General features: G+C 40.9%; 1 protein-coding gene across 6 annotated transcripts in view; it reads right to left on the reverse strand.

Annotated features, from left to right (window-relative positions):
* Positions 1–12,754, reverse strand: part of LOC140481308 (microtubule-associated tumor suppressor candidate 2-like) — a 452,512-nt gene that overhangs the window by 94,230 nt on the left and 345,528 nt on the right. For all 6 annotated transcript variants that reach the window (XM_072577285.1, XM_072577280.1, XM_072577282.1 and 3 more), the window contains one exon: positions 11,884–12,101. In XM_072577285.1, the coding sequence (XP_072433386.1) occupies positions 11,884–12,101 (218 nt within the window). The remainder of the gene's footprint in view (positions 1–11,883; positions 12,102–12,754) is intronic.

Below are 12,754 nucleotides of genomic sequence, written 5' to 3' on the forward strand. Positions count from 1 at the left end.
CTTTCTCTGTCAGAACTACAGACTTCTTTAAGAAAGTATTAGCTTTAAAATTTATTCCTAAGCAAGCAGATATTTTAATCAAAGAGTCAGCTTATTTTGATAATTTATTTTTGTTTTGCTTATCCAAGACTTCAACTGTGTTAATTGTACTAATTGAGATGACTTTAGTGACACGAAGCCTGAGATAAATGATTGAGTTGGCTATATTTTACAGGCAGTAAGCAAATGAATGATGTAAAACTTGTGATCCTTCCCTCGGATCATAATTCTCTGCGTCCTTATGATTACTCATTTCAGTTCAAACAAAAATCCATTACTCCAATGCCCTTCCTTTCTCTTATACTGTCTTTCGGCTTTTTCTTCTGTCTTTGTTTCCTGTCTCTCCACTGTGCATTTTTATCCCTCTCACCCCAACTCATGCCCATGACAATCCACTATTACTTCTCTGTCTCTTGATCACCTTGCCCCTATCCTAAGTTTGAACTTCCACTTGAATTAGCTCACAGCTCTCACCTCTTGGCATTTTGTAAAGTGCACATTAAGGCAACTGTGCTTCAAATCTTTCTGTGTTACTTCCTCATCTTTCTTCTTTGCCAACCTGCCTGCCTAGTATGCCAATGCATGACAAGGACATTTTTTTCGAGTTACTGGACTCTTGAGGTGATGTAAGTTGTTGAAAGTTTGTGAGAAGATTTGTAGCTCGGGTGGTCGTTGTTGCGGTTCTGTTCGCTGAGCTGGGAATTTGTGTTGCAGACATTTCGTCCCCTGTCTAGGTGACATCCTCAGTGCTTGGGAGCCTCCTGTGAAGCGCTTCTGTGATGTTTCCTCCAGCATTTGTAGTGGTTTGAATCTCCCGCTTCCGGTTGTCAGTTCCAGCTGTCCGCTGCAGTGGTCAGTATATTGGGTCCAGGCCGATGTGCTTATTGATTGAATCTGTGGATGAGTGCCATGCCGCTAGGAATTCTCTGGCTATTCTCTGTTTGGCTTGTCCTATAATAAGGACAAGCCAAACAGTCTAAGTTGTTGATTTGTATATATTTTAATTACTTTGGACTTGCACTTCTGAATTTGAACAAGTGGCATATGGATTTTCTGTGTGCCTCAAGGGGTTTAAAGTTGAACTTGCACATATTTCTGCAAGTAACTGCACTCCAAGATGAACCTTTACCATCAACTACTACCCTCTGTCTTCTTCCAGCCAGCCAATTCCTAATCCAAACCTCCAACTCACCCTCAATGCCATACCTCCGTATTTTTTGCACTAGCCTACCATGGGGAACCTTATCAAACGCCTTACTAAAATCCATATACACCACATCTACCGCTTTACCCTCGTCCACCTCCTTAGTCACCTTCTCAAAGAATTCAATAAGGTTTGTGAGGCATGATCTGCCCTTCACAAAACCATGCTGACTTTCCTTGACCACATTATTCCTATCCAGATGTTCATAAATCCAATCCCTTCGAATTCTCTCTAAGACTTTGCCCACAACAGAAGTGAGACTCACCGGCCTATAGTTACTAGGGTTATCCCTACTCCCCTTCTTGAACAAGGGAACCACATTTGCTATCCTCTAGTCTTCTGGCACTATTGCTGTAGACAACGAGGACATAAAAATCAAGGCCAATGGCTCTGCAATCTCCTCCCTTGCTTCCCAGAGAATTCTAGGATAAATGCCATCAGGCCCAGGGGACTTATCTATTTTCACCCTTTCCAGAATTTCCAACACCTCTTCCCTACATACCTCAAAGCCGTCCATTCTAATTAATTGTGACTCAGTATTCACATTGGCAACAATGTCCTGTTCTTGAGTAAATACTGGCGAAAAGTATTCATTCAGTGTCTCCCCAATCTCTTCAGCCTCCACACGCAACTTCCCACTACTATCCTTGACTGGACCTATTCCTACCCTAGTCATTCTTTTATTCCTGAAATACCTATAGAAAGCCTTTGGGTTTTCCCTAATCCTACCAACTAAGGACTTTTCATGTCCCCTCCTTGCTGCTCTTAGCTCTCTCTTTAGATCTTTCCTGGCTACCTTATAACTCTCAATCGCCCCAATTGAACCTTCACGCCTCATCTTTACATAGGCCGCCCTCTTCCCTTTAACAAGGGATTCCAATTCCTTATTAAACCACGGCTCCCTCACACGACCCTTTCCTCCTTGCCTGACAGGTACATACTTATCAAGGACACTCAGTAGTTGCTCCTTGAACAAGTTCCACATATCGATTGCGCCCTTCCCTTGAAGCCTACTTTTCCAAGGCACGTATCCTAAGTCATGCCTCACCGCATCATAATTTCCCTGCCCCCAGCTATAACGCTTGCCCTGCAATGCACATTTATCCCTCTCCATCACTAGAGTAAAAGTCACTGAATTGTGGTCACTGTCCCTAAAGTGCTCACCTACCTCCAATTCTAACACCTGGCCTGGTTCATTACCAGAACCAAATGCAGTATGGCCTCACCTCTTGTTGGCCTGTCTACATATTGTGTCAGGAAACCCTCCTGCACACATTGGACAAACACCGACCCATCTAACGAACTCGAGCTATAGCTTTCCCAGTCAATATCTGGAAAGTTAAAGTCCCCCATAACAACCACCCTATTTCTTTCACTCTTCTCCTGAATCATCCTTGCAATCCTTTCTTCTACATCTCTAGGACTATTAGGAGGCCTGTAGAAAACTCCTAACAGGGTGACCTCACCTTTCCTATTTCTAACCTCAGCCCAAACTACCTCAGATGGCGAGTCTTCATCCATCGTCTTTTCCACCGCTGTAATACTATCTTTGACAAGCAATGCCACACCTCCCCCTCTTTTACCCCCACCTCTGACCCTACGAAAACATTTAAACCCTGGAACCTGCAACAGCCAATCCTGTCCCTGTTCTACCCATGTCTCCGTAATAGCCACAACATCGAAATCCCAGGTACCAACCCACGCTGCAAGTTCACCTACCTTATTTCGTATACTTCTTGCATTGAAGTATACACACTTCAAGCCACTTTCCTGTTTACAGGCACCCTCCTTCGAGATTGATGCCATGTTCCTAACCTCCCTACACTCCAGGTCCTGCACCCTAAAGCGACAGTCTAGGTTCCCATGCCCCTGCAGAGTTAGTTTAAACCCCCCCCAAGAGCCCTAGCAAACCTCCCCCCAAGGATACAGGTGCCCCTCAGTAATTGTTAAAGTAGATTACCTCAGTTTGTGGAGGTTATTGGTAGCTCCAGATTAGAAGTGTTTGGTTAACACCCTGTAGGGTTACTTGAAGCTGAGAAAATTTAAATTCAGTTGGCTGTAGGATTCGAGAAAAAGGCTATCAGATTCTCCAGAATGAGAGTTGAAGCCAGATTATCAATACCATATTCACAGGGATCAAATTTACGAGAGAGAAGGAAAGTACCAACCAACTCGCACTCCCACATGTGATGGTAGAAAGAGCACAAAATGGAGAATGCACAACAAAAGGTGCACAGAAAAGCCACAAATGCGGACAAGATCCTGAATTGTAACACCAACCACCCAAACACACACAACAAAAGCTGCATTTGGACCCTATTCAAAAGGGCTACAACATACTGCAGACTTCCAATCTGTGAAGAGAAGAAGAACACCTCTACAAAATCTTTGCCAAGAATGGATATCCCCGCAATTTCATCCACAGATACTTAGCAGACAAACAACACGAGGACATGCTATGACCCAACACACTGACGACTCCACCTTATGTAAAACGTTTTGGAAATAATAGCCAGACTTCTCCACCCACTGGGATTCATGACGGCCCAAAAACAGTTAGGCACGCTCAGACAACAACTCACCAGAACAAAGGACCCAATACCCATCGTGTGCAGGACAAACGTGATCTACAAGATTCCATGCAGAGATAGCACGATACACTATATAGGACAAACAGGCAGTCAACTAGTGATGCACATCCATAAACAGCAACTAGCCACTAAACGCCACGACCAACTGTACTTCATATCTAGAGACACAGTTGACAAGGACCTCAAATTTGACTGGGACAGCACAACGATAATACGTCAAGACAAACAGAGGACCATCAGAGAACTTCTAGAAGCATGGCACTCATCCACAGATTCCATCAATAAACACATTGACCTAGACCCAATATACCGACAACTGCGATGAACAACCATAACTGACAATTGGACGCAGTGGGCATAAACCCAAATAAATTCTAACTGACACAGAACAGCAGCGCTTCACAAGTGGCTCCACAGCACTGAGGACATCACTGAGAAAGGGAAGAAATGTCTGCAAATCAACTTTCCAGCTTGGCGAACATACCCACAGCAACTGCAGTTGAAGCCAAAGTTAAGCTAAGTCTATGGTAGTATTGGAGAAGGAAACTCTTTCTGATGTGAGTATTGCAAGGGGGTGCTTTTGGGATTATATTCTTATCGTGTGTTTCAAAATCATTAAATTTGTTTCTAAATATAAATAGTTTGACTTACTCTATTTTATTTCAGCTTAAATGTCAGTTTTATTCTAAACCTGCAATATTGTGTGCTTACAGTTCAGCGAGAGACCACTTTGATAAAACCAAAAATAAAACAAAACTGACCTATCAAACCAGATTTCAATCTAGGATTTGACTTGTCTGGTAATAACATCGCTACGATCATAACAATGGAAAGAGAGAGGGGCTTATTAATTAAAGATTTGCTGGACGAGTCCAAGGAGGCAACAATAGATGAACAAAGCAAGGATTATTGTTAAATGCTGTCTAAGACTTCTATTTCATTCATATGGAAATCAAAGATGGCGGCAGCAATTGATTTGTACCTGGTTTCAGTAAATATTTGGCAGAAGCAAAGATAGAAATGATAGCTGCAAGTATAATTGCTGCAGTATTCCCAGTGGGGATGGAGATGGATGGAAAAGCTGTAGAGGCACAATGAGGGAGCAGGGGTCAGAGTGGAGAAGACATAATGATTATTGACTGTAAGAGAGGAAAACAAGGTTAAGCAGTAGAAGGGGGAAATGGGGCAGTTTACACCAGAAAAGATAGTCGGACATCTACAGGTTGCAGACAATTTGTACACCAGAGTCTTTTCTGCAGGGGTGGGGAGGTGGAGGGTTCAATCTTTTGCCTAATTGGGAATGAACTTGTTTCTACACAGCTGGTTTGCATTTGTTATAAGAGTCTCAAGGGAAAAATGGACAGAATGCTGTCAAAAACTAATATATCCCATAGTTATGTCTGGAAGCATTTCACTTAAAGGCTGTGAGTCATTTTGAAAATTCAAAATATAGCTTTTTTTTAAAAATGCGCAATTTTCACACAAATTATTGAAATTAATAATAATAACACAGAGTTCTACATTCTTGTAACTTGCAAGTACAGGCAATGCTGATGTTGTGAAAGTGTGATTGAATGTTTCTGCAAGAACAGGAAATGTTCTATCACAAAAAAAGGTGAAGGCGTTGAATGTGATGTTTGGTCAGCTTTCTGCTTGAGCTCAAAGCATTTTCATTGTATATGGGGCAGTCAATCATCGTGGCACATGGATCTGGAATCCCTTTGCAAAGGCTAAGAAATCTGTGTGTCTTGAGGCTTTGTTCCAATGATGGCGGGGTGGGGTGTAGAATAGGGACAGGTTTTAAATTATCACCTTTCCAACAGCTCTGAGCAGAGACTTGGAATGGACATTACTGTCGAGTTTCTTGGGTCATTACTTTTACAGGAAGCCTGAAGTAGGTTATTATAGGTTGCAGAAGTGGGACACCATGTACACTTAAATCAGTTCTCCTCTATTGTGATAGTGTCAGAAAGGAGGAAGGAGAATCTCATGGGAAGAGGGAAAAGAGAGACGATGAATTCCTCAACCCAATGAGAAAAATAGGCTTAATTTCATCTAAATACTTCCTTGTTTAACATTAATTTCCCTTCATGTTTGTAAATAAGCTAATACCAGCAGAATAAAGAAACCCTGTTTCATGAACTTTGGACTGTCCATGTTCTCAAATCTCATGTTATAGGAAATTACTTTGAAACTGAAAAGGAGGGTGCTGGAAGGAGATAGTGCTTACATGTAACTTGATTTTGAAGCCAGCTTCCACAGGTTTAAGCAAGTGACAGGTGCAACTTCTCGAGTCCATAACTCCCATTTGTAATAATGAAATGTCAGGAAAGATTTTTCATCATCAAGGTAGCAACGGAGACTGTGGAAATCACTGAAACTTACAGCAGATCCCTGCCCTATGAAGAATTCTGCATTTTGAGATTTCTGGATTTCAAGGTCCTGGTGATGAGAGTGCATTTGGCTATCACCTGCAGCTTGCAGCATCCCCTGCTGACTAGTGAGGCACACAGCCAGGACTCCATGTTTCCCAGGAATGGCAATACAGTACTTGGGAACTGTACACCAGTCAAAACCTCTAATATCTTCTGCCATGCTATAACTGCTGGCTGTCTTGCATCTCCATTCTATTTGCCTGCCTTTGTTCCATATTCCTGGATTGACTTGCCGAGCAAAAATCTATTAATCTATCTTTGAACATTCCCATACCTTTTTGGGGGCAGGGAGTTCTGGATTTCCCTTCCCTTTTCTATGAAGTCCTCTGGTCTTTTCCCTCAGAGCCCAATATGAATGGAATTTAAGACACAAAATCAGGTCAACAAGCACTTGAGATCATACCAGAAGCAAACTGATCTAACAGGAGGATCACCTCAGTCCCAGAAGCTTTTCTCATTGCAAGCGTAAGCAACACCTCCCATGTTACGGACGTGAATGCTGTGCCCATGAGAAGTAAGAGACATTTCAAAGGTATGTGTAGTCTCAAAGGGAGGCACGTGTGAGGAAAGGATATCTTCATGTGTTGGTCTTCACTTTTATTCATAGAAACATGCAGTACAGAAGAGGCCTTTTGGCCAATCGAGTCTGTACTGACAGAAAACTACTCTAAATCTATGCCAGTCCCATTTTCCAAAACTTGGCCCTTGGCCATGAATTTTATGACATTTCAAACCAAATACTGTTTTTTAAAAGCTTGTGAGGTTTCCCACTTCAATTATTCCCCAAGGCAGTGCATGACAATTCCAACCCTGGATTTTTATTTTTCCTCAAATCCCCACTAAACCTCTTGTCTTTCACCTTAAAATTATGTTCCCTGTTATTGACTCTTCAGGGGAACGGTTGCTTTCTGTCCACCTTGTCCAGCCCTTCATAACCTTCTAAGAGATTCCGCTCCCCGCCCCAGTCCTTTCTACTCTAAAGAAAACAACCAGAGCTTATCCAGCTTCTGTTCAGAGCTGGACTGCTCCATCCCAGGCAACATTGCAATGAATCTCCTCTGCACCCCCTCTAGTGAAATCACTTGGAACATGCAGGAAGATCATAAGTAGAGCCAAATAGCAAATGGATTTTTGAGCAGAAAATAAATATCTAGGATGCACACCTTGTACTTCTGCTGCAAAATATTACTGGCCTTAACAGTGTTTGTGGAAAACATGCTGCAGATGAGATAGAAATTGTCCCCAACAAAGTGTACAATGACAGACTCAGAATAGAATGGAAACAGCAAGTGCTTATTATTTAAGTCAGGATTATCTGTGATTGAGGGAAGGAATTCAAAGAGGGACATCAAACTTGGAAATGCCAGCTGCAACAAAGAGAAATGAATAGAGATTTATCTTTGAACAATGCAACAATATAACCATCTGTAAAATGTTAGTAAATACTCCCACGATCCAAAACTAGTTTCTTCTACACCCACAGAATTAATCTGTCCACTGCAATCAATTTTGCTGATTAGTTAGATAGTGCTATAATTACAAAGCAATATACAAATAGATTGCCACTTAGTAAAATAAAACAAAAGACAAGTTGCTGGTAATTACTTTAAAAGGCAGTAGATGGCACATTAGTCACACAAAAATTATCAAACTGATGTATGGAACTGTTAGAATCTAAAACAGATTATTCAATGTTTATGTGGGAAATGCCATATTGTGTTATGTTTTCATTGTGTACCAGCCTTGATTGTGATTACACCCATGCCTCTGAAAAAAGATTTGTGGATTCAAGTTCCACTCCAAAGAGTTGAGTAGAAAATCAAGGCTGACATTCTCTGAGGGAGAGTTGGTCTTGTCAGATGCACTGTGCTGTGCATGAAAAGTTACACCAAGACTCAATCTACTCTCAGTTGAATGTAAAATATCTCATGACACTACTTTGAAGAGGCACAAGAGCACCATGTACATTCAGAATGCTGATTGAGATACTGTCTCCTATTAAATGCGTTTGAAAACTGAAGTCAATGTTGTTCAGTTCACTTAAATAACCAGATGCTATGATTACTGAATCTGACTTAACCCTTGTTTTAAATGACAAGCTATTTGGATAATATTATGAGAGCATTTTCTCATAAGCAACATGACCCTTAAATAATGCACTACTACTGGATCTCCTGTGGCATTGCTCATGGTGAACTAGAAATACAGAGATGACTTTGACAAGGAGGCAGAGAGGCAGAGAGAGAGAAAGAGAGAAGGCACAGGCTTGTACATCCCTCTGGCTCCCATCAGTACAACAAACTATGCATCATCACAGTGTTATCTGCAAACTTGGACATAGAATTCTCTATTTCTTTATTCAAATCATTAACCTAAGATGGTGAAAAAAGTGAGGTCCTGGAACAGATACTGGCAAATGTTCCCCTCATCCAAAAAACCCTCCCTCCAACTTCCTAATAAGTTACCAGCTATGTTTCAAGATTAACTCCAACTTTAAGTGATTTCAACATCTGTCATGAAGAATCTTATCAACATCAAAAAAACTGCCACATGCGCTATAGTATCCCCTAAAAATGGAAAGTATCTACACTTCACAAATCCATGCTGACTTTCTTCAATCAATGTGAGCAAGTCTCAGTTATTCTGTCTCTGATGTTAGATCTCAGCATCTTTCTCACCAAAGATGGTAAACTAACAAATTCTTTAAGCTCCTGAGTTTATTCCTCCCTCACTTAAAAATGTAGATCAGTACAGCACAGAAGCGAATCCTTTAGCTCATGATGTTGTGCCGAACATGGCGCCAAATGAAACAAATCCCTTCTGCCTGTCCTTAATCCATATCCCACCATTCCTTACATATATGCCCTTATTGTATCTTCCTCAATTACCACCGGTGTCAGTGTGCTCCAGACTTCTACCACACTCTGTGTAAAAAAAACTTGGCCTTCACACCTCCTTTGAACTTTCCCCCTCTCACCTTGAATGCATGCCCCTTCCTTCTTCAGGAATGGATCAGTGTTTACAATTCTCCACTCCAGAACAAAAAGGTTAAATGGAACAGGAGATTTTAGTGGCGGGGAAATTTCATAAGCTTCTGTAACTGCAAGAAGATTTACTTTAAAGCTTCAAAACTCTCAAGATACTGCAAGAAAATGAGTGTCAGACCCACTTGCAGCTTTTCCAAACTGCAGTTAATGACACTGTAATGGGCTGCTCCCAATATTCCGACCTAGAGTTTATTGCTGGCTTCAGGAAATAGCAGCAGCAGTATTGATTGACCTGAAAGTAGTTCAGGCATCCTGATATCATTAGTTGACCACCAATAGCATACAGTAAGGAGATCTGTTGTTTTCCAAGGGGTGAATTGGCTTTTAAATTGACCTCTCTCTGAAAATGATCATGTACATACCAGAAGCAGTAAGCAGGTTATTTATTGCAATTTTTCATTGCATAATCCATGCATTCTCAGGCATAAACAGGAAGTAGTCGGGTGAAAATTGGCGACCACCACCTTCTCACATACTCCTGAGCTCACTCCACCCAACACAGTTAAACAATAATTCATGGTCAATTGATTCCGATAATAGTTTTCCAATACCAGTGTACAATTGTTATTTTCAGGTGTGTGAAAATTGGGCAGCCAGTTCTTTTTTTAAATAAGCTTTTAAAAAAGGTGGGAAGGCATAACTTCAGGGAGATGAGTGCTCTTTGCACACGTAATACTTCCTCTTTCTCCCAACCCACCCACAGTCCAAACTCCTCCCACTCCCCCTCTTTCCCCAGGTGACCGAAGCCTTGCTGCCTAAACTACCTCAATCCAAGATCCATTGGACCTACTTCGTGTTCCATCTTACAATCTGGCAGCAGCCATCACTGAGCTATTGACACTGCCAGGATGGGTAGAACAACAGACGAATTAGATTGGCACCATCACAGCCCCTTAGTCGTTGGTAGCTTATTACAAAGTACTAAAGATATCATTCAATCGTAAGGATTAATCCATGTCGGCTGTGTCTGGTTCTAATGCACGACCTGTTGAGTTTAATCTGAAGGTCACATCAGGGGAGTGGTTGAGAAGGAGAGTCCTTTATGGTAACCTCAGTCAGTGTAGGAAAGGAACCTGCGCTGTTGGTGTCACTGAGCATCACAAACCAGCTGTCCAGGCAACTGAGCTAACCGACCCATGACCAGCAATGTAAACGCAATGGCTAGAACAGTAGGTCAGCTCCGGAGAATGCTGTCATGAGTAACTCACCTCTAGACTCCCAAAGTCTATCCACTATCTAAGTGCACTATTTATTAGGTACAATTCAGGAGAGAAACAGAAGATGTTCCACTTTCCTGAATGATTGCAACAACAACTAAAATGTTCAAACTATCCAGAGCAAAGCAGCCTACATGAATGGTACCTCAGCCACCACTTCGAACACCCTTCAGCAGCAATGTACAGTGGCAGCAAGGATGTACCACATTCACGATGCATTGAAGCAACTCAACAAGTTCTCCTTTCACAACATCTTTCAAACTCACCGAATCAAAGTGCAAGAGAAGCATTTGCATGAAAATGACCTTCCACAAGTTTTGTTTCAGGCCACATATCATCATCACTTGGAAACTATGATTATCACTGCTTTTCTGTTACTGGATCAAAAGTCTGGTTCTTCCTTCTGAAAAAAATACTGTAGTCACTATCTGGACTGTAGCAGTTCACAAAGGCAATTCTCAACCAACTTCTCAAGGGCAATTAGAAATGACAAATAAATGCTGGTCTTGCCACATCCCGCAAAAGAATAAAAATCGTACCCTTTAAAGAGCAAACAAAGTTGTTACCTGAAACATAAGCTTCTATTTACTTATCATGGAGTCAGAAGGAACAAGCTTCTGTGTTCTGACATTCACCTTTCTCCCTCCTGATTGCTTCTCTCCCCTTCCACTCATCCCCACACTCTCACTATCATCTTTACTGGTGTATCAAACTGATTGATATCCCTTTGACCCAAGGACCTTTCTGTTATTCCTGGGGTGTTTACTTTCACCAATTTTGAACAGACAGGCTGGTAGACTAACCAATTGTGCATGGCTCTGCCTGTGGCCAGATTCGGTTACATGCATCATCTGCTGTACCAACATCATGCTCCAACTTGGGTGCAACCTAATTTGAAATGACCTTTTGGCAATCAGGAACAAAACAATTTAATCCAAGCCATAGAAAGTTGAATGCAGATTTTTAAGGATGTGGACCTGAATTTAACGATGTGAATTCATAGTCACTTTGAAATGGTGCAAACAATTTTTGCACTGGCAATTTTATTGCAAATCAAATATAAATAAACAACAAATCTAGTGCTAAAGTCATTATCCTCGTGCAACTTTGTAAAATGGAGGTCATATTGAATTCAATGGAGGAAAATAATCTCCACATCTAATTCACAACAAATTAATTACAATTATTGCAGATTGAGACCAAATAGGCAGAGGTTTTGGTATAACGTTGTTCATAAAGTAATAAATATGTGCATAAACTGTTAAAAATAGTTGTTTAAGTTAGGATTCTCTTAATCAACAAAATTAATAATGTTTTACAATTTTCTATGGGGTGAAATGATGTACTTACTTTCTGATGGAAATGCTGTGTTGTGACAGCAAGAACCTCAATGCTAAGGCTTGCTCTTTGTAATTGGTCATGAAGAGATTGTAACTGCTTGGCCTGTTTCTTACATTTGTCCTTGAGACGCTGGACAGTCTGCCGTTCAGTCTCTCGAGACTGGAGGTCAGTCTTTGCTGAACATCCATTTCTTGTAATACCTGCAGCACTCCTTAGCTTGCTTATCCCTTGGGGACAGGTAAAGCAAATATTAGAGATTTTAGACAAAGGTTTTCATCAAGTTTAAAACTCAAACCCACAACAAATGCTTTAAAGCGTAATTACTTTTCTTTATTCTGCTTTCTCCAGTATTGGATAGACAAGGTTTCATTAATAATTACATCCAATTAAGTAAGATTAAATGTCAGTGGTCATTAAAACTGAAGTCATTTCTACAGAGAATATAATTGATTTTATTGGTCATGGTCTGTTAAAGACTATACAGCACTCAAGTTTCCAGCTGAGCAAGATATAGCAAATAAATAGGCTGAGGTGAAAATGTGATTTAATTGAAGTACCCACATGATTAGTTATTTAAGGAAGAGTGAACTCATGAATAGACAAACTCATCATCCAAAGCAAATAATACAAAGTGGAACAAAGAGTCAATGACTTCAAAGCCCTCAGCTTCTCAGATGTCTGACAACATATACTGTATCCTCTGTGAAGTCTTCTTATTCAGAACCTACTTGCATCCAACAACATCATATTCCTTATGTTACAGTCTAATACTTCTCATTCTTTGAACGAGGATAAGACTAGGTTGAAATTGATAACACTCATCAGATTCCACTTACAGCCAACTGTTTTGCACCTGTAAAATGGGTGATATAGGACTGAG

The sequence above is a fragment of the Chiloscyllium punctatum genome, chromosome 9 (genome assembly GCF_047496795.1).
Source record: "Chiloscyllium punctatum isolate Juve2018m chromosome 9, sChiPun1.3, whole genome shotgun sequence".
Lineage (NCBI taxonomy): Eukaryota > Metazoa > Chordata > Chondrichthyes > Orectolobiformes > Hemiscylliidae > Chiloscyllium > Chiloscyllium punctatum.